Genomic DNA, 20037 nt, shown 5'->3' on the forward strand with positions numbered 1-20037 from the left:
ATTCTATGTTTAAATGTTTTTAAATCGTACCAGAGGTATTCTTTGTTTTAATGGTCGTCATTTTTAGACCAGCTTTCACTGATTTTGTTTTAGCTGCTGGTTCATGTATTAAAGCATTTTAAAGTAAGAAAAGTCAATTGTCATGATCAAGAGGATAGCCTTCTTGCTAAGCTAAGTAGCCCGTAGGTGAGCACGTTTCAGCCGTGTTAACTAATAATTGTGTATGAATTAGGATGCTGCTTTTTTGATTTCCTCGGGGCTCACCTAAATTACCTTCTATTTTGGCTAGAATTGCTGTTGCATATGACAGTAGAAAAAAGGCAGAAAGGATGTTGATCTGAGCAAATGTTTGTGAAAAAACCTTGAATAAGGGCATGTTTCAAAAGATGCTTCTCTATAGCCCAACAGAAGGTGTTCTTCATTACTTGTGCAGATCCTGTTCCTGTAGTGGAACAGTTGCCTTAATTCTGTAATGAACTTTGGTACTTATATTTATTATTCTGCCTCTGTATTTTGCCATGTTTTTTCTAGTTTAGAGTTCCCTAATGGCAGCTATTCTTGCATAACACTTAAGACCAAAGAGAATAAATCATGGAACCTTGTTTGATACATTAAAACAGACTGAGTTAAAGTTCATTCATTTAGCAGATTTTTTTCCAAATATCAAAGTACCAATTTATTAAACTGCAGAGATATTAGGGCTTCATTTAATATTGAATACTTTAAATACAACTACTGACATTCAGACATGTAATTCAGACATATAAAACTGATGGAGGACAATAATACTTTGCATTTAGTTAGTGTATTATATCCAAAGTTTATAAGCATCATGCAGTCACCTTAGCTGTCGCATTGTCACTGTAAATTTTGTCATATTCACTTTACAAAATAGGCACATGTGGCACAGAGAGACTAAGTAGCTCAAGATCCATAATTATGAACACAGAATTCAGAATTTTTCCTACAACCATTAAACAACCATTTTATTTTCTGAAGTAATAAACACGTTACACAGAACATCCCTTTAACTTTTCCCAACAAACTCTTGACAGTACTCAGTTAAAACAGCTCCAGTTCCATCAGACCTTTGTTGTGAAGCTAACTGAGCAATTTCTGAAGCAAGCTAACATTCAGGATGTGATAAATTCATCAACACAGCAAAATGACAGTGAGAGGATATTGAACATTGTACATTGTACATTGAACCCTTAGAATGCCCCAATCATCCCCAAACTTATGGAAAAATGCATACACAAACTCACCATTATATGCAAATGTGACTTCAGCTGCTGAAGTTAGTAATATAGGGCCAGACATCTCCTTGGCCTCAGTTCTTCGTCTCTCTCCCCAGTCTGTGGACTCATTTATTTTGGTGTAACTGTTCTGTTAAATTGTCAGCTTCCTGATAAGTTATAATATAATATAGTTCATATAATGTAGTTCACTACGTACTTTGCTAAGGAACTGTATTTTCCTCCCATGATTGGGAAGTACCCTATAACTCACTGCACGTAGGGAGAGGGGATTGATTGCTGCTATATAAAAGGGCACGCCTGCTTTTGGGAATTAGTGTTCATACTTAGAAACAGTTAAATCAATGGCTGAGCAAGGGGAAGCCTGGAGCTGATAGGGTGAAATGTATCTGCAAACGCCTCTGTCAGTGCCGCCTTCCAACCTTTCCAAAGAAGCTCTTTTCACAGAGGTGTGTCGCTAAAGTTCTGGATTGAACTGAGCAACCTGATATAATGTCAGTCACATTACATCAGGTGACATTACATGACAACAGTGACATTACATGACAACCCTGAGCAACCTGATGTAATGTCAGTGCTAGCACAGCTTTGAGTTGTAGGTTGTATTTAGATGTCTTCCTGAGACTCCTTCCAACCTGAAGTATTAAGTATCATTCTATGCTTCTCCTGAAATATTTAACAGCATTTACAGTGTGACTTATAATAAGCAATTAAATATAAAGGATAGAAAGGGTAAAAAAAATTACTTCATGTATTTTATTTCCTGTTTTGCAAGCTTGAGTTGCTGCTCATGACTCTCCCTCATTATAGTCAGAAGAGTTTTCCTATTGTAAGATAAAAATATACGTGAACTGGTATTGCCACTGCAAGCTTAGGCTATTTGCCAAGGCACAGGAAGAAGAAAATACACGTAGTCCAGAATTAACCGCATTCTGTAAGTTCAGAGGCAACAGCCTATCCTTCTTGATTAGTGATACTATGAGGAGTTTGGGAAGTATCTAGGACATAAAAATACTACTCTTTTCAGTGAAGTTGACAGGTACTGGTATAAATGAAGCAAGCATGTTATTAAAGAGAAATGGTATGTTACAATATGGCTTTCCAAAAAGTGTATGACTTGAAGGAAGATATAAATAAATAGGTCAGATTTTTCAAACAGTAGAACATTCTTTTTTGGCTATGCAAAGTACCTTTTCCTGCAGAAGATCTCTCTTCTCAAGCAGTGTGCTCCCATGTTTAAAACAGTAAGCTAAATGAGAAAAACAAAACAAAACAAAACAAAAAACAAACAAAAAAAAACACTTGACCAACCACAGAAACCATACTCTGTTTCTGCCTTTTCCTTATCTGAATAATTTATAATCACTGAAGATCTCTTTTCATATCTCCAGTTTTGTTCTACGTGATGAAAGAGAGAATCTCAAATTGTAAAATATGTACAATAATGTAACAGTTCTGAGATTGACCCCTGAGTTTTTCAGATTCCTGATTGGAATTAGTTCTTCTTCAAACATGTTAAAGGTGTTATATGCACATTTCCCACTTGTACAAAGACTTGTTTATAAATGACAGTTTTCCAAAACCTTCTACTTTATCCATGCCTTACGTTTACCCAGCCTTTGAAACCGGAACATTTTGTTTGATTGAATTTATGAGATGCTTTTTAGCTCAAAATAAATCAGACAATTATCAGGGAATGTGAAGGATCTTTTTGAATGTCTTTTTGAAATTATGGTTACAAAGAGGATACAGGAATGGATTTAAGGTGGAATTCACATAGCCAAGCCATATAGTGACCATTTGTACTGTGCTATATCGTTCATCATCGTGGAAAGCTATTACCATGTATAATACAAAATAGGGAATCCAGCACAACATAAAGGCTGCCATTATGACCCCTAACTGCTTAGCTGCTTTCCGCTCCCTGTTCACGTGCAGTCTTCGAAGATGGTTTTTGGAACGAGTATGCAGTCTTTGCCAGGTTTTCCTCAGGTAAGTCAGTCCTTTGAAGTCCCTGTTCTCTGTCTTTTCCTGAGGACTGCAGGCTCTTTCAGGGTTAGGCCTGGACTCCTCTCCACAAGGTACCTCCTCTGTGAAAGTCTGGCTGTCTGATGCATCACTCAAGTCACTGTCCTGTGAGAAAAGGTCCTCTTCATTTTTGTTGTCCTTTGTTACACTCTTCTCTCCTGGTTTATCCAGGCCTGGCTCAGACTGGGCAGTGGTGAGAGGGAAACAGCTCCATTTAAGGACTTCGCTATTACTCCTGCTAACGATAACTTTTGAAGAGCTGTCAGGATCACTGAAATGAAGCTTTGCTTCCGTATTTTTGGGCTGAGGGGACCTTTGCTTGTCTTTGGGAGGTGTGTTCTCATCTAAGATTTGCTTTTGGAGACAAATACTTTGCTTGTCCTTTGTCTTACCAGGATGTACACTTTTGCTTTCAGAGAAAGACAAATATGATCTGTTGATGAGCTCTCGGTGTTGGCAGTGCTTACGAACAGCTCTGAATATTTTGCAGTAGAAACATAACATCAAGATAGAGGGTAGGTAGAAATTGACAAAGGCTGTGAACACTTTGAACCAGGTGACTTTAGAGAAATCAGTTTCACACTTCTTTTCTCTTTCTTTCGTTTCCCCCTCACCACCAAAAATGTGCCACCCTAGTATTGGGATGACCCACAAGAAAGACAACAACCAAGCCCCCAGAATCATTAGTAATGCTCTCATTTTTGTTCTATACTTGAGATATTTCAGTGGCTGCTGGACTGAGCGATAACGATCTATGCATAATATGAAGAGATTGAAAATAGATGCAGTGCTGGCCACATAATCCATGGACAGCCAGAACAAACAGGCTGTTACACCCAGGGTCCACACATTGCTGTTTAGGAGATAAACAATATTAAGGGGCATAACAGCTGCACCAACTATAAGATCTGCAACAGAGAGGCTGACAATGTATAAATTGCCAACTGTTTGCAGCTTCTTTTCAGTTTTCACAGCACATAGTACTAATATATTCATGACAACAGTGATCAGTGAAATGCTACCCAGAAACAGACCTAGGAGAGCTGAGTGAGTGTTAACAGTTGAGTTCACTGTTGCGTTTTCTGTCATCTTTTGCTCAAGTACAGAGAATTAAAATCAGAGAAGGTGCCCAGGCCTTGGAAATTCAATCTTCGTTTACACTCCTGGATGAAAACTTGTTGGGCTGCTTTGCGACTTTTATTTCCGGAACTATCGAAAAGAAAAAAAATATGTTCAGTCACTGTAATCCCAAAATAAATTAATGAAACTAATCTGTCCTTCAGTTTATCAATTTCCCTTTTAGGATTTCCCTAAATAATGCATTTTTACATCATTCTACATAGGAGTAATATCAAATGTCATGGATATTCTATGAAAAGTATTGAAGCAATTTCTATGAACCAATCAAAAAATGTTTGTAAAGGTACTCCTTGGGGTTCCTTGTAATTCTGACCCTGGAATCTGGAGAAGAAATTTCAGTCCTCATTGTTTGAGTTTCTCATTAAATTGATGATCATGAACCATAACATAAACTACATACTGGCAAACCAATTTAGAGTGTCTTAAAAAAACTTATGATCGTATTTTGTACTAAATAGTTTGAAACGAAACAATGATTATTTACAAACTATATCCAATAGTTTGAATATAGCAGTTGGATTTGGTATTCCAAACAGTAAAAAAAGCTCCAGTCAGTATACACCTCTGGCTGATACACAAATAATCACAGATAAAGTCACAAATAATTCCTAAGGCTGTAGCTAGTGCCTATGTTTTCATTGGTAGGCTGTTGCTAAAATTATATGTTACAAGTAATCTCTTTCTACCCAATTTAGGCTTACATATATTCAAATCATAAAGATGGGCATATATTTTATTTCAAATGCAAATTAATATAATTTCAGGGAAAGCAATAGGATTTTTTTGATTAATAAGCATCTGGCAAACTCTCAAATGTATATCAATCTATGGTTGATATACAACCATGATATTCAACTCTCAAATGTATATCAATCTATGGTTGATATACAACCATGAATATACGCTGAAGATTAGGAGTCATTCAGGTGCCTAGGAAACATACACAAGAGCTATTGTTCATTAAGTTGTAGAAGCCACATCATTTGTGCATGCTTGCTGTTGCTGTTTGCCATATTGAGTTTGAAATTAAACTGGAAATAGGAAGAGATGAGGCTGGACACATAGCAAACCTTTGCTTTATGCCTAAGTATCTTTTTCTGATAATTTGTCTTTAATAAATGAGCTACTTTTATTTGCTTAAACTTTGGCATGAGACACATACAGAGCCTTCAGAGTTAAAATTCATTTAAATCGTCTATATTCCCACAATTAGAGTGTCTCAAAATTCCAGTACATGTGCTGCAGTACAAAAAAAAAGGGAAAACCTATTAAACATCCACCATGACATATACAAAACCTATTTCACAGAGGGTCACATTTGCGCAACTAATCTTGCTTTCTAGTGGCATTTATTTCTACATACTATTTGGCAGGTGTTATCAGAGTGACAGATTTCATTTTTACAGACACGGTGGTGTGTAGCTTTATGTTGACTTGATCTACATAGGGAAACAATATAGGTTCATACTTCATTTATGGTTTCACAATAGAGGTTTCTATTGAGATCAAAGGCCTTAATTATAAAGCATGTTACTTCTTCCATTTTCTAACACAAGCATAGTAACTCAAATATTGGCAATAAAATGGGAAAGAAGGAAAAGAAAGTGAGGGAGTATAGCAAAAAGTACCTTTTTGAAGCTGAGTAGATATGCTCTTCTGTTATCTACAAATTCTCTATGCCTTTGATATCTTCTACTTCCCAGCTGCTAACTTTGTGAATTGATCTAAAGTTCAAAGGAGAATTAACAGTATTGTAAGTCTTGGAGCATATGATCAGTTGACCAATTCTATCTCCAAGATATATAAGAAAATCATCTGTAAGAGTGATAAATATTTTCTGCCATTTTTCTCTTATAGTGTTTGTCCAAGTCTGTGTTTTGGTGTATCTCTTAAAGCAATGAGGAAAGAAACTGAGATTTTAGACATGTTGGCTCACAACATTCATACAGCTAACACTGATAGATATTTATTAGATTTCTCATATTTGTTAATCCAAATATCAATATTTGTAATTACTATTTATTAATAATAATAATAATGACTAAAATATTAATATTAGTCAAAACAATGCAGTGTAATGCATTATTCAATGTTAACTTCATGCTAGCTTTATCTTGTTCTTATTCTAACAATCAAAGATGGAGCTGAAACATTTGCATGCTTTCTTCTGAGAGATCAAATTCCTTGTTCCTTAAGTTTTACCCATAAAGGCCTGGTATTATGAAAAAGGAGGTGAAGGAGGTGTGCTTGGTTGCAGTAGCATGTATAGGCAGGGGAAATACGTACACTGAGGAGTATGAGCTCAAGAGCTCTGTTCTGTAATTCTGTGTTCTGCACAACCTTTGTGTTCTGTTGTGTATCGTTCTTCAGTGATGGCTAGTGTCAGAAGATCAGAGAGGCCTCAAGCATCTCCTGTTTGAGAAAGGGAACAGATATCACTTTACATGTCTTAAACCAATGTGTCTGGTGGCAGGAAATGGTTACATCCCAGTCTGTTACTGTTCTTTTGACAGCTATACGGTGTAATCTCTCTGCTGAAGTACACAGGGTATGGTCAAGTCAGGAAGTTGATATCAGTTGCCTCAAGTCAATAAGAAATTATAGATCTTCCTTTCCTCATACTTCCAAGTAAATGTACAAAATAAAGGGAGAGACAGCAACCTTGAGTCTTCAGCTGAAAGAATAACAGCTAAGAAAGGTACCTGATAGACAGCTCTCCACAATTACTTGTCAAGTGCATATGGAATGAATCAGATTATTTATTACAATAGATGGTGCTGACTGCTTTCCAAGCTGTCTCTTTAGCACTGCTGATAAGGTTGACATAAGGGTAGGACTTATGAAACAGCCAACAGAACTTGTTTAGGTCTTGTTTTAGGAGTACTTCTGTTCCAAAGAAGGCATGAAGTTCCAGTTTTTCAACTCTTGCTCCACTCTTGATCTTTAGTTAAGTGACAGAGTCTGCTTACTTTGCTGTTTTGGAGGAGGGAGAATGTCAAGTGTTGTCAAGTGTTGTACAGGCTATAAAAATCCAAGAATTACATGCTAATCATCTGAGACTGCTAAGAACAAAGAAAATACAGAATAATGTGTTTTTAAACTTTTCAAAATGCACATGCCAACAGGTACTCTCTGTCTGATAATGTAATTTTCATGGCAATGGCATTTGAGCAGTTCAAAGTCCCTGTTGGATTTTATGTTCTGTACTTCATAGAGGCTTGGCCATGCGCTATTAAATTTTAAAGTGACATTGAGGAACAGGTCACAGTGATCTGCTCCACATCATACAGGAATGTTAGAGTTAAAAACAGCCAAAGCTCCCTGGCTCTCCAAACAGTGTCCTAACTAGTATACTGTTTTGTTTGTTTGTCTTGTTTTTTTCTAGATGTTGTGTCTGAATTCATTCAGACACCCTAGGCAAACAATACTGATTTAGAAATTAAATGCCTATTTTTTAAACTTTAATCCAGTGCAAGCAACTTAATCTGCTTTTGATCTTTGTTGTAATAAGGCCATTTAAGTGACAGGGACTAATATAACTGAAGTGGGACCATACCCAGTAACAAATGGGTTAATTACTCACTAGAGAGGGGTGGCAAGAACCACTTGCCTTGGTCTAGGGTGAGTAGTTCTTGAGGCTGGATTAGGATGCTTGAATGTTACAGTAACACTGCATTTTTCCTATTGAGTAGTTATGTTTTCTACATATAATGTTTTTAACGCCCCTGACTTTGTGAGTGTTCTCAAGGTTTGGGCAATTTCTGTTTTGTTGAGTGGTGATGAGAAAAGGAGCCACTACAAGAGGTAACTAGAAGAGGGCCCCCCTATCTTCAGCATGGAAGCTGTATAGCCAGCACATACTTCCTACCTACCTATTTTTATATGAGGAGACATTTTGCCTCTGAATCCATTAGAAAGGTGTAACAAGAGATTGAGTTGGCCACAAAATGCTTAGAACAGAAGAAAAATGCAGTGTTACCTTTGGACGATCTAGTCATCGCGACTCTTTTTGCATTCCCTAGCATGCAACACCACATGCTGCTGCTGTTTCTACCTAACAGTACGTAATGATAGGTGTTCAGCAGCATATCAGACATGCTGCTATCCTACACTGATGTTTGCACAGGGAACAGAGGTCTCTGGCTTTCTTGAGCCTTCTAGATGCTCAAAGAAGACCTCCAACACACTAGCCTCTGTGCATTTTGCTCCTGTAAGTGTCCATGCTCTCTCCATAAGGAGTGAGTTGCAGGGGATCAGTATCTCCATCTCCTACAAAGTTCTACAGAACTGTAAGAGGGAATACAGTGAGCTTCTCCTAGGAAGCGAAGGTAACTGTAGACAAAATGGAAAAGTATTTAGTTGAAGAAATGTCATCAGTCAGTGCCCACTGGCCTCTATTTGGAGCTCTGACCCTTGTACCACAGTCTTGCCCACTGAGCTTACATTGAATTGCTACATGATTGCCAGTTTTTGCTAGAATTGGCACATTTTGCCACACAGCTTTGTCCACTGGAAGGTACCAAAAAAATAATATACCCTACTCCATATTATGTAATCCACTGATCACCCCTTCTGGACTCTAGGGAAGACTATAATCTACAAACTTTTTTCTTAAACTTCCTACCATCATCAATAGTGGTGATATTAGCATTGTCAGTGTTCAGCGATGGTGAGAGCACTGTGATCTGCAATGCCAACTTCTTGCTCTTTCCTAGATGTACACACCATTTTGTACTGGCCGTAAGCTGTTTGTTGTTTATGCACCCCTGTTCAGCAGAACTTAATTCCTTATCTAGAACTCAGTTCCCAATAGAGGAGCTATAAGAATACCAAATACATGTGTTTTAATAGTTGGGTGGCTTAACTCATTATACTGGGCCAAAGCTCACTAATAAATAACAGATTTTAAATTAAAAAAAAAAAAAGTAATAAAAATATCAGTCTAACATCTTGGACAGCTCTTTGGAATTTCTAAACCCTGACCTCATCATGAAAGTACTTTGTTCACTTTTACTGTCTTTAAAGAGTTGTTTTTTTCCTGCGTGGAAAACCAGCAATTGAGATTTGCTTGTTATTGTATCACTGTGGTAATTCTGAGGAAGAGTCTGCTGGGAGATGCTAAGTAGTTGCTTGACTCAGTAGTGCAGGTGCAACCTATTAAGCCTTGACTGAATGGGATAAAGTTTCTACAAACAGATGCTAGCATATTTCTTGTAAGAGAGTTTTGGAGAAGCTCTATCTACAACAAGAAAAGGCTAATCTGGAATAAAATTCATGTTCATCACCTTGTTTGTTCTAAGTCCGAGGCAGACGGTAGGGTCAGATTTCACATCGACCGTGTTGTATTTAAGAAACACATTTGTTTCTAGTGACCTTTTAAATATTTTTCTTTGTGCGTTAAAAGCATTAACATACTTGAGGTTGATAAACTTTCTTTTCAAAGACTTTTTTATTTCTCTATTAGATAAAGCTTTCTGAGGTAAAGTAATCCTATATGCATACTCAGTACATATATGCTTTCTCTGGCAATTACAAAGAGTTACCTTGATATCAGTGTAGTTTCATCTCTTTTTGTTCTTTGTTTTTACCTTTTTCTCCCCTTATTTTGCAGGAAGTAAGCAGTGCAGTGATTCATGTTCAATCCATTTTTGGCAATTCTCTAGTTTAGAATAGCTGGTTGTGATTACATGAGATGGCCTAGAGTTTTGTTGATACACTTGGTCCATGTTGCATCTACGCATATTATCATAGAATATCCTGAGTTGGAAGGGACCCTTAAGGATCATCAAGTCCAACTCTTGACACCGCACAGGTCTACCCAAAAGTTCAGACCATGTGACTAAGTGCACAGTCCAATCTCTTCTTAAATTCAGACAGGCTCGGTGCAGTGACCACTTCCCTGGGGAGCCTGTTCCAGTGTGCAACCACCCTCTCTGTGAAGAACCCCCTCCTGACGTCCAGCCTAAATTTCCCCTGCCTCAGCTTAACCCCGTTCCCGCGGGTCCTGTCACTAGTGTTAATGGAGAAAAGGTCTCCTGCCTCTCGACACCCCCTTACGAGGAAGTTGTAGACTGTGATGAGGTCTCCCCTCAGCCTCCTCTTCTCCAGGCTGAACAGGCCCAGTGACCTCAGCCGTTCCTCGTACGTCTTCCCCTCCAGGCCTTTCACCATCTTCGTAGCCCTCCTCTGGACACTTTCCAACAGTTTCATGTCCTTTTTATACTGTGGTGCCCAGAACTGCACACAGTACTCGAGGTGAGGCCGCACCAGCGCAGAGCAGAGCGGGACAATCACCTCCCTTGACCTACTAGCGATGCCGTGCTTGATGCACCCCAGGACACGGTTGGCCCTCCTGGCTGCCAGGGCACACTGCTGGCTCATATTCAACTTGCTGTCTACCACGACCCCCAGATCCCTCTCTTCTAGGCTGCTCTCCAGCGTCTCATCGCCCATATTAGATGTCTGGTTCTTATTAATGCTAAAGCATTTGCAGGATGACTAATTGATTACGACTGTTGTTAAGTTACTCCAGTGGCTTACACCTCTTAGTGTTTAAAAACACATATCATGGTTTTGAATCTCAGTTTCTTACAAGTGATTCCTGTTGGAACAAAAAGCCTCCTTGGCTACAGCAGTCAATGGTGTTCTCAGTTTAGTATTTTCCAAATGCCTGCACAAAGTTGAGTTTACAAGATGCATGCAATTCCCTTTAGACTTCTCTTTGGTTGTAGTGACCTGTCTGATCTACCTAGAGAGAAAAAAATGCTTCAGAATATATAATTCTGAAATTATATAATTTCAAATACATATTTGGCTACTCTAGCATATTTTGTTATTGCTGGCCTTTCATCTGCAAGATGCACGGCATTTTTCCATCCAGATGACCTAGTGCCTAAGCCCAGGAAGAGACAGATTTTTCCAGAAAAGTATCTGCCACTATTAATGGAAAGAATGGACTGTGTCTACATTTAATTTGTCTCTTGTATTTAGCCTGAAATGAAGAGACAGCATAATTTATAGCCTTAATGTCAGGACCAGTCAAATTTGGACCCGAGGGAACAGCATGAAGCTGCAATAGGGGAGACTCGGGTTGGGTATTAGGAAAAGACTCCTCACTGAGAGGGTGGTCAGGCACTGGCGCAGGCTCCCCAGGACAGTGATCACGGCACTGAGCCTGCAAGAGTTCAAGAAGCATTTGGACAATGCTCTCAGACATAGGGTTTCATTCTTGTGTGGTCCTCTGTGGAGCCAGAAGTTGGACTTGATGGTTGCCATGGGTCCCTTCTAATTTAGGATATTCTGTGATTCAGTGAAACTTTAACAGTCTTCCCAAATGGTCCCATTCTCCCTACATACTTTTTTTTTTTTTTTTTTTTTTTTAAATAAAGGTAGTGACAATTAAAAGCGAATCTTTCATTACATGAGCCAGCAAGATAGACTGCCATAAATACTTTCATTCCATATCTAAGTTATGACTCTTGCTTACCACAAAAGATTTGCACATCTGGCTGTCAGTTTTGCATAACCTCGTATCACACGCATTTGGTGCCAGAGGGTTTGCAGCGGCTCTTTATGTAAATGATGTCTTGGGAAACAGACGAAGGCACAACTAAAGTAGCAGATGGATGCAACAGCAGCTGTGCTGAAGCTGCTTTACCACTTAGAAAGCAGAGGAAAGTGCTGTCAGTTGTCAGATCTGTGATTTGAATATTGATCCCAGGAGTCAGACACCCTCGAAAACTGTGCAGGCCTTTAGCATGTCGGTGGTTAGTGGTGAAAGGGAGGGCAAATACAAGCAGATTGTTTCTGAGACCTCCTCAAATTCACTTCTGAAGAGCTGGACTGGTTCAGTGTTGTAACTATTACATTTCTCCTCCTCTTCCTGGTTGAGTCATCTCTTGCCTGTTCAATGCAGTAAATGGGTTGTGTAATACCAGATCAAGAACCAAGCAGGACAGAAGGAGTAAGGTAGCTACTTCCATGCTCCTGAGATACATTTATTCAAGTATTCCTAGAAATCCACATGACAACTGATTTTTAAACTACAACAACTGAAGGCTCCTGGAGTTCATGCATCCATTTGTTCTAAACATACAGTACACTGTGAAGGGTCCTCTTGTGCTTGGTGCAGTGAGTGGGACACCACTTAATGCAGTATTGCAGGGGGACTAGAGCGAGGTCATCGCTTCTGCCCTGTTATACAGGAACTATATGGCTTACCTGTGGTCTGGTCTGTGATGTCAGATTTATCCTTATTCCTCTAACTTGGATAGAGATATTCTGAGGATAGCAAGCAGACCCTAAGAACAACAAAAAGACAGAGCTCAGAGCATATCTTGAAGGGAACTTTGAACTTTTAAGTAACTTTGAACTCTTTTGGGGGGGGGGGGGGGGGGGGGAGTATTATTAGGGTATGGACTATCCGGATTGCAAATAAATACTTCTGCTTTTACTTGATTGAACAATGCATCACTTAAGGAAACAAAGCGTAATATTGCCTCAGAGCAAGAGGATGTTTGGGCAGGCTAGAAGGGGTTTGAAAATATAAGTCAAGTTCCACTTACATCTTGTAGGTGATGATTGACTTGATTGTACCTGATGTTTTCAGGCTTTAGTTTCTCTGGAATTGGTGCAGTTGCTTCTGCAGCCACTTGCATCAATTAAATTGGCAGCCTATATTGGCAGCTGCTGTCAGACCAGATTTTTCTGATTGCTGTTTCTTATACTTTCACCGGCTTCACTAGGCATCAAACTGAAACTACTACAGTTCTAGCTCTCTGCCAGCAAAAAGTTTAGACTTCCATAGCCTTCTGAAATAGTCAAAGTTTTAGCACAAATTTCTGCGTGCAGCCATGATGTCCTTAATTCCATCCATCCATCCCAAGTCCTTAGCTTTTGTGTGAGGACAGAACTGTGTAAGGAAGTGGGGTGTGTGAATCCACGTGTCACCACAGTGCTGTCTGAGCTCAACTCTTGATTACAATGGTGTACCATATCTGCCTGTGAAAAGTTTTGTCTCCCTTAGAAATAACTATCTCTTTTGGTGATTTGACCATGCCCTCCTAAACCCATTACTGTTGTACCATTCCATTCACTGGATTAAGAATACTGAACTGGATCCTATTTTTAATCTTCCTCTTCTTTTATTGTCTTGGGTAATTACACAGTGTGTGTGTTGCTGTTAAACTTCTGGTGGTGGGTAGGAGGGAGACAGGAAAGGAAGGCTCAGCTTTTAGTTCTGTGCAGTGAGAACAAACACGCTTAATTTACCATTAACACATTGCTCACATTAAATAGTACTATTATATCATTAATATAAAACTTTGTTATTCTAAACAAACAACTTCCCCCTGTCCTCCAAAACAAACAAAAAAACCTGCAGACAATTCTGATTGGAATACTACAACAGTGCACTTCTATGGGGAAATCTCTTGCAACAGAAATAGTCTGAAATAAATCATATCCAACCCAATTATTTAACCTAGATCACTACTCATTTTGTCCTTTACATCTGGATCTTGTCTTTGTGCTCTTTGACATTGCCAAGCACAACAGGTTGGTCTCCAAACTTATACTGAAAGGGCTAGTTCTTGTGCAAAGACTAATCACAAAAATACTCTTGTGGAGGTTCTTGCTGTCATCAGTGGAACTAGAACTGTCAGACCTCTTTTCCTTGAGACAGGAGAATCTCTCCCGGGATACAACTTCTCTCTCCCCCTTCTCCCCCCACCCCCCCCCACCCCATGTTCCTGTATATGTGTGTTCTAGACCTACTTCGATAAAGTAAATTACTTGATCTCCCCAGATGACCAAAAAAAAGCATCTTGTACAGTATGGTTCATATATGATGAACCGTACATGAATCCAGAAGTGTATGTTTCCAGTATACAAGAAAAACAAACAAACCCCTAACGCTAAGAAAGTGGTAGCTGAAAGGCATGTGCTTGGAGCAATGGCAATCCAAGTGTCAGAAATGGAAACCAAATCCAAAATACTTGTGTTAGTTCAGGGAAGTGTTCGCATAACCAATAATATGCGATATATAGCAAAGTATCAAGTCTTTTCTCAAAGAAGACAGTAGGCAAGCTCTCCCTTAGTACATAAGTAAGGCATACAGGCCAAAAAGTGAAGCTTGATATAAATCTAGAAGACTTCCCTGTGTGGAGAAATCCTTGTGTGAACAGAAGGTACTGGCAATAGTAGCATTCAATTGTATACAGATAAAACTTATGCATTTCCTAATTTCCACAGGTAGCATACAACTGAATGCTAATTAGTGCTTTATTATAAGTATGAGCAGTCCCTACCAGAACAGGAAATTAAATAACAAAACCTAGGATTTCAACTTAGGATCGATTCTTTGAAAGCATGATTTCTCCATGCATAATTAAGGACTGAGCATCTATGTCCTTGGAGTTTGTACAAACTCCACGCTGGAGTCTGTATATTCTTATTCACATTCTACTTATCTGAATTTTCATATTTTCAGTACTGATGTGTTCATATAACCATATTTTGTAATGCATAGAGACATATTTCGATATCTGAAAGCAGAGGAAGAGTATAAGAATGTATCTCCCCATGTATTTCTATACATCTTGCTTTGTGCCAAAGCCATGATATTCTCCTCTTTTAGTTTTCTACCTTCAGCTTCCTGAGCTTCCCCAGGTTTTTCGTGATCCTTCCTCTCCTCTTCCATAGGAAGGGGGGAAATAAGCAACAGCTGACCTGTATGAGTAATGAGAACTACAGGAATAGTATCAGGAAATAACTATTACATATCGCCTGGTATTCAGGCACTGACAGGACCTGACCTTGGCTAGGGAAACACTACTTATTTAAAAAAAAAAATAAAAAACTAAATAAATCTGGTTGTGGTTCATAATCTGGAGACCCTGAATTTGCAGGAATACAGTTATTCCTCATTCCACAGGCTCATTATTTACCAGCAGAACCAGTGAATACAGTGGCTTCTGTGCTGCTTGTTTAGGAACATTCTGAAAACCCATTAGGAAAAGGAAAGATAAATGAACATTGTAGCTGCTTAACTGAAAATAAGGGGTTGGGGAAACCCAAACACACCAATGTTCTTTGGAGGATGGGTTCCTGAATTGACAAATGGAATAGTGAATTCCATGCGCGGCATGTAAAATTGAAAGAGGTCAAGCTATGTTTAGCATATTAGTCATTTCAAATATCTAAATTGTGAGATAGTAGATTCATATCATTCAATTCAGTAAATAAAGTACATTAGCAAATACCCAACAAGTAACCTAAAATCCTCATTTAATCTGGTTGCAGTCAATATCTTGCTATGTGCGGCTAGGTTATTACTAGACTCTATTCAACCTAAGAGATCTACTAAAATTTCCTCTTTGATATATTAAAATTTAAAATGAAGCCTATCTGGAGAGTCCTCAACAAAATTGTGTAGTCCTATCCACTTGAAAGTTGCCTTTTTTTTTTTTTTTAAGGTTGTTAATTGACAAGACCTCTGTAATTTGAACTGAGAAATATGGAGATTGAAGAAGTCTTTCATATACAGTGTACTTAGTAGAGTCAATATTTGTAGATGTGGATCTCATATATTCTGTTTTAACTTCCTACAGTGCAACCTAAGCACAGATGAGCTGAATGTGTGGCTCAGTAGCTTTCAAGCACTGGTCGCATGGAGTGAGACTTGGGAAACCACTGGAAGTTGGGATGCTCCTATCTTATCCTGCCCCCAGCTGTATGATGTTGCTGTCTGCTGATGACTGACCATTCAATTCTATGTACAAAATTGAACCTTCCTAACTATAAGTTGATGTATACATGTGTTCATCAGTCTAAGCAATACTTTTTTCTTGATACTATTGTACTACGAAATGGCTTTTTTTTTTTCTCCTGAAGAAATATATTTTAACGTCTGCATATCTTAACCTGAATTTATCCAGAGATAGATAGATGTACCCTTTTTTCCATTGTTTTCACTCTTGATCAACCCTCTTTAGCCGTGGGCCTATATTTCATTATGAGCATTAAAAACAGAAATTTAATCTTTATTCCCTGATACTATTCCTGTAGTTGTCATTACTCATACAGGCCAGCTGACAAAAGACAGAAATATTCCAAAGTACTTTCTGGTCTTTCAAAATGTAAGCTCAGAATTCTCTTAAGCTCTTCTTCCAGTAACTCAACATTCCCGTTTAAGTCTTAAACATCAGTTTTTCCATGAGGATAGACCTGATCTTTCTTCTGTGGTTGTGTTTCCCATGTATGGGTTATTTTTGCCCACAGATTGCGGGTGAGTTGATGGGGTGGAAAAACCATTGTGCTTGGAATCCTAAAGCTTCCAGACACAGCTTTAATTAGTCTTTCTAGCCTAAGCACATTGCTGGAGTAGTCCAGTTCGACATAAAGACCTGTATCAAAGTGATCACTTAATGGCAACAGCACTGAAACACTGGTTTAAGTTCTGCAGTGCTGGAGAAATCTCATCAGCTAAGTGCTCTCTATTCCACTGCCTATCTGTAAAGACTTGCTGTAGGAGTGAAAACTAACTAATAACTCTAATCACCATTAATAAGTGTTGCAATAGGGGAAAACTCCTTTGTGTTTTGATGTAGTAAACGAAGTGACTAACCAACTGTAAAGTTTCTCATGGATGACAGGAGTTTTCCAATGCTGTTGTGCCTTTAAAGCTGAGTAGCCACAGCCATGACTTCTCACCTTCTGGGAATCTGTTCTATTCTTGGAATACAGTAAACCAACTTGCCAAACCAGGACATCTTTCATACAGGGACAGCCAAACATTTTTAGAGTTCCTGGATTACCCCTTGTGTTACTTATTCCAACCCTTGACTGACTGTGAAACTGGCTGATTTTAATCTTTCTGCGTCAGAAGTACGGTTAACCACTTTTTTATCTTAACCAGTCTCTCAAATTAGATCTGTTTCCAAGTGACTCAATATTGGAGAATTACTAGCCAAAAAAACAACCCAAATATATAAAACAGTTTGTTCTTTAGATGTTGAGGTTGTATAACCTGATAACCTATCTGCTGTTTGCAGTTTTATGGTTTCCGACAGAGAAATTTGGGTTTGAATAAAGGAAGCTTCATTGTCTGATAGAGAATGCTGATCACTTGTGACGTCTGATAGACTCATCTATGAATAAACTTCTCTGAATTCTGAGGAAACACTAGAAATATAAAGGAAACTTACTGTTTTACAGAGGAAGTCACTTAACTTTAACAAGGGAGGACTTCTCAGGATGAGATCCTTCAAGATGTCCTCTTTTCTCTCACTCTTAGTGTACCCAATGAAGAATCCAATGTTGTTCTTTTTAAAGGAAAATCGCAGAGCTCCCCTTTTACCAGAGTTAGTGTCTAGTGTCTGGTCAGGATAAGCACAGACAAGTCCATGATCACACTAATACCACAATTCATAATAGAAAATGTCTTCATAATACTTCCTTACTAGGACTAAATAAAAAATAAAATAAAATAAATCCTTACTAGGATTAAAAAAAAAAAAAAAAAAAGCCACAATAGTAGGCAAAGTAGTAGCCAGGTTTTATAAAAGAGACTGACTGATCCCTTGTGGTCAAAGAATCAGATAAAAATTGCAAATCTTCCTCCTACACTCCACTCCCCCCTCAAAAAAAAAAAAAAAAAAAAAAAAAAAGCTATTGAAGTGCTTATCAGTAAGAAATTTATTTGGGAGTTCACCAAAATGACCATAAATTTCAACCCAAGTGAACCTTTGGTGCTTTTAAGTTATGAGAAAGATTTCATCATAGAAATGCACAAACTTATCTAGAGACCTTTCTTTGTAAGATCCTCGTGGATATGAGAATTTACTGACTCCTTGTACTGGTAATAAAAGGAAACCTTATTTCTGTAAGTTCTGGTTTCAGCTCACTTATGTAAGCCAATGTTCAAATTCAGATCTCTAATTCAGAATATATACTGAGCTATTAGTCGTTTTAAACATCTGGAAACCTTACTTTAGTACTATATGAAGGAACTCAGCAATAACCCATTGAATGCGCAGTCTTCCCTTTTTGCGGATGGGGAACGTATCTGGTGCAGTGTTTGTCCACCTCCGCCCTCCTCCAGGCAGATGTAATTTGCTCATTGGATTTTAAACAGATGATTAGGATGAGCTGGTGGAGCCCAAGGTCTCATATAGATAGGGGGTCTGGTGCCTTGTAAATAGCCATAAAAAATGGGAAGCAGCTCATCCAAGAAGCCTGACTTGTCTCCAACAGTCCCGCTCCGTGGCTGTTTGGGGAGGGCTGGGAGCCGAAGTTAACCATTGCCACGGTACGGGCTGAGAGCGACTTGGGCTCCTGCTGTCACCCGCTTCATTGCCCTTCTCGGGATGGGGTGGACCTGTATGTATTTGAGAAACGTCCCCGGGTCTTTGTGTAAGCTGATGGCTCTAGAACCTTTCCCTGGAAAAGCTTGACGTTTTCAGACAGGCGTGCGAGTTAACACCCAGGCACATCTCCCTCGTCGCTTTCCAACCCAGCCAGCCCTTCCCTGCTCCGCTCCCTCAGCACACCCGCTTGTCGGGAGCAGAGCTGCTTAAGTGTTTCGGGCCGGCAGGCAGCGCTGCCGCCGAGCCCTGGAGAACCGGGATGCCCCGGCACCAGCCCCAGTCCCAGTCCCAACCCCGGCCCCATCCCCGGCCCCGGCTCCATCCCCATCCCCACCCCATGCCGCGCACGGCTCCCGAGCCCAGGACGCCGCCGGTGCCGGTCCCGGTGCCGGTCCCTGCCCCGCCGCCCAGCCGCCGGGACCCCGCTCGCTCACCGGCCGCGGCCGCTCCCGCTGCTGCCGCTCTTCTCCCAGCTCTCGGAGCCGGTGTCCGCGTTCCTCGGCTGGGCAGGGCGAGGGCTGCGCGCCCCGTCCCGCCCCGCCGGCACGGAGCTGGCAGCAGCCCTGCCCGGCACCCGGAGGAAGAGCTCGGCTCGTGCCCAAGGGCTTGGCTGCCCCTCCTCGACCCCAGTGCCGCTCGAGGGCGCTGGCAGCCCGCTCCCGTCCCGTCCCGTCCCGTCCCGTCCCGAGCTGAGCTGTCCCGTCCCGAGCCAAGGCGTGCCGTGCCGTGCAGCCCAGCCGGCTGGCCGTGCCGAGCACTAAATAGCCCGGGGGCGGGCCCGCCCGGCCCGGCCCAGCCCAGCAGGCGGCCCGGGGTCGCTGCCAAGACCCCCCCCGTCGGCACGGAGCGGCCGGGGCTGGGAACGGGCGGGCGGCAGCTCCCGGTGCTGGGCGAGGAAGGTCCCCCGGCGAGGAAGGAGCGCCGCAGTTGTACTGTCACGACAGGGCGCCAGACATGTCCCGAAGACTTTCACGGGTAGGTGGCAGCCCCGGTGTGCCGAGTATCTGCGGAGCTGGAGAGGCCTGCTGTCTGCAGAGGGGAAGCTGCTCGTGGGGTGAAGAGGTGCCTCGATCCGAGATAACGCCAGGAGTTTGTGGAGCATCGGAACTCAAATCCTGGTTTGCCATCGTCCCCGGGCTTGCTTTAGCCACAGGGTCACCGGTCTCCTCCCGAGTGGCTCGGTGCTTTTAGGGGAGCAGTCTGAAACCTGAGATGGCTCCAGTGTCGAACACATCATTTCGTACCTC

General features: G+C 40.6%; 1 protein-coding gene across 2 annotated transcripts; it reads right to left on the minus strand.

Annotated features, from left to right (window-relative positions):
* Window positions 1-494: 494 nt before the first annotated feature.
* Window positions 495-19463, minus strand: HRH1 (histamine receptor H1). 2 transcript variants are annotated; one of them, XM_032194184.1, is made up of 5 exons: window positions 19225-19463; window positions 12645-12724; window positions 6711-6836; window positions 6053-6148; window positions 495-4493 (listed from the first exon to the last, which is right to left on the minus strand). In XM_032194184.1, exon 5 carries the CDS (start codon window positions 4371-4373, stop codon window positions 2946-2948), a length of 1428 nt encoding a protein of 475 aa, XP_032050075.1. In that variant the 5' UTR covers window positions 4374-4493; window positions 6053-6148; window positions 6711-6836; window positions 12645-12724; window positions 19225-19463; the 3' UTR covers window positions 495-2945. The 2 variants fall into 2 exon arrangements, with proteins under 2 accessions (XP_032050075.1, XP_032050076.1); XM_032194185.1 differs by lacking the exon at window positions 6711-6836.
* Window positions 19464-20037: the final 574 nt, after the last annotated feature.

Source organism: Aythya fuligula, chromosome 10, assembly GCF_009819795.1.
Source record: "Aythya fuligula isolate bAytFul2 chromosome 10, bAytFul2.pri, whole genome shotgun sequence".
Taxonomy (NCBI): domain Eukaryota; kingdom Metazoa; phylum Chordata; class Aves; order Anseriformes; family Anatidae; genus Aythya; species Aythya fuligula.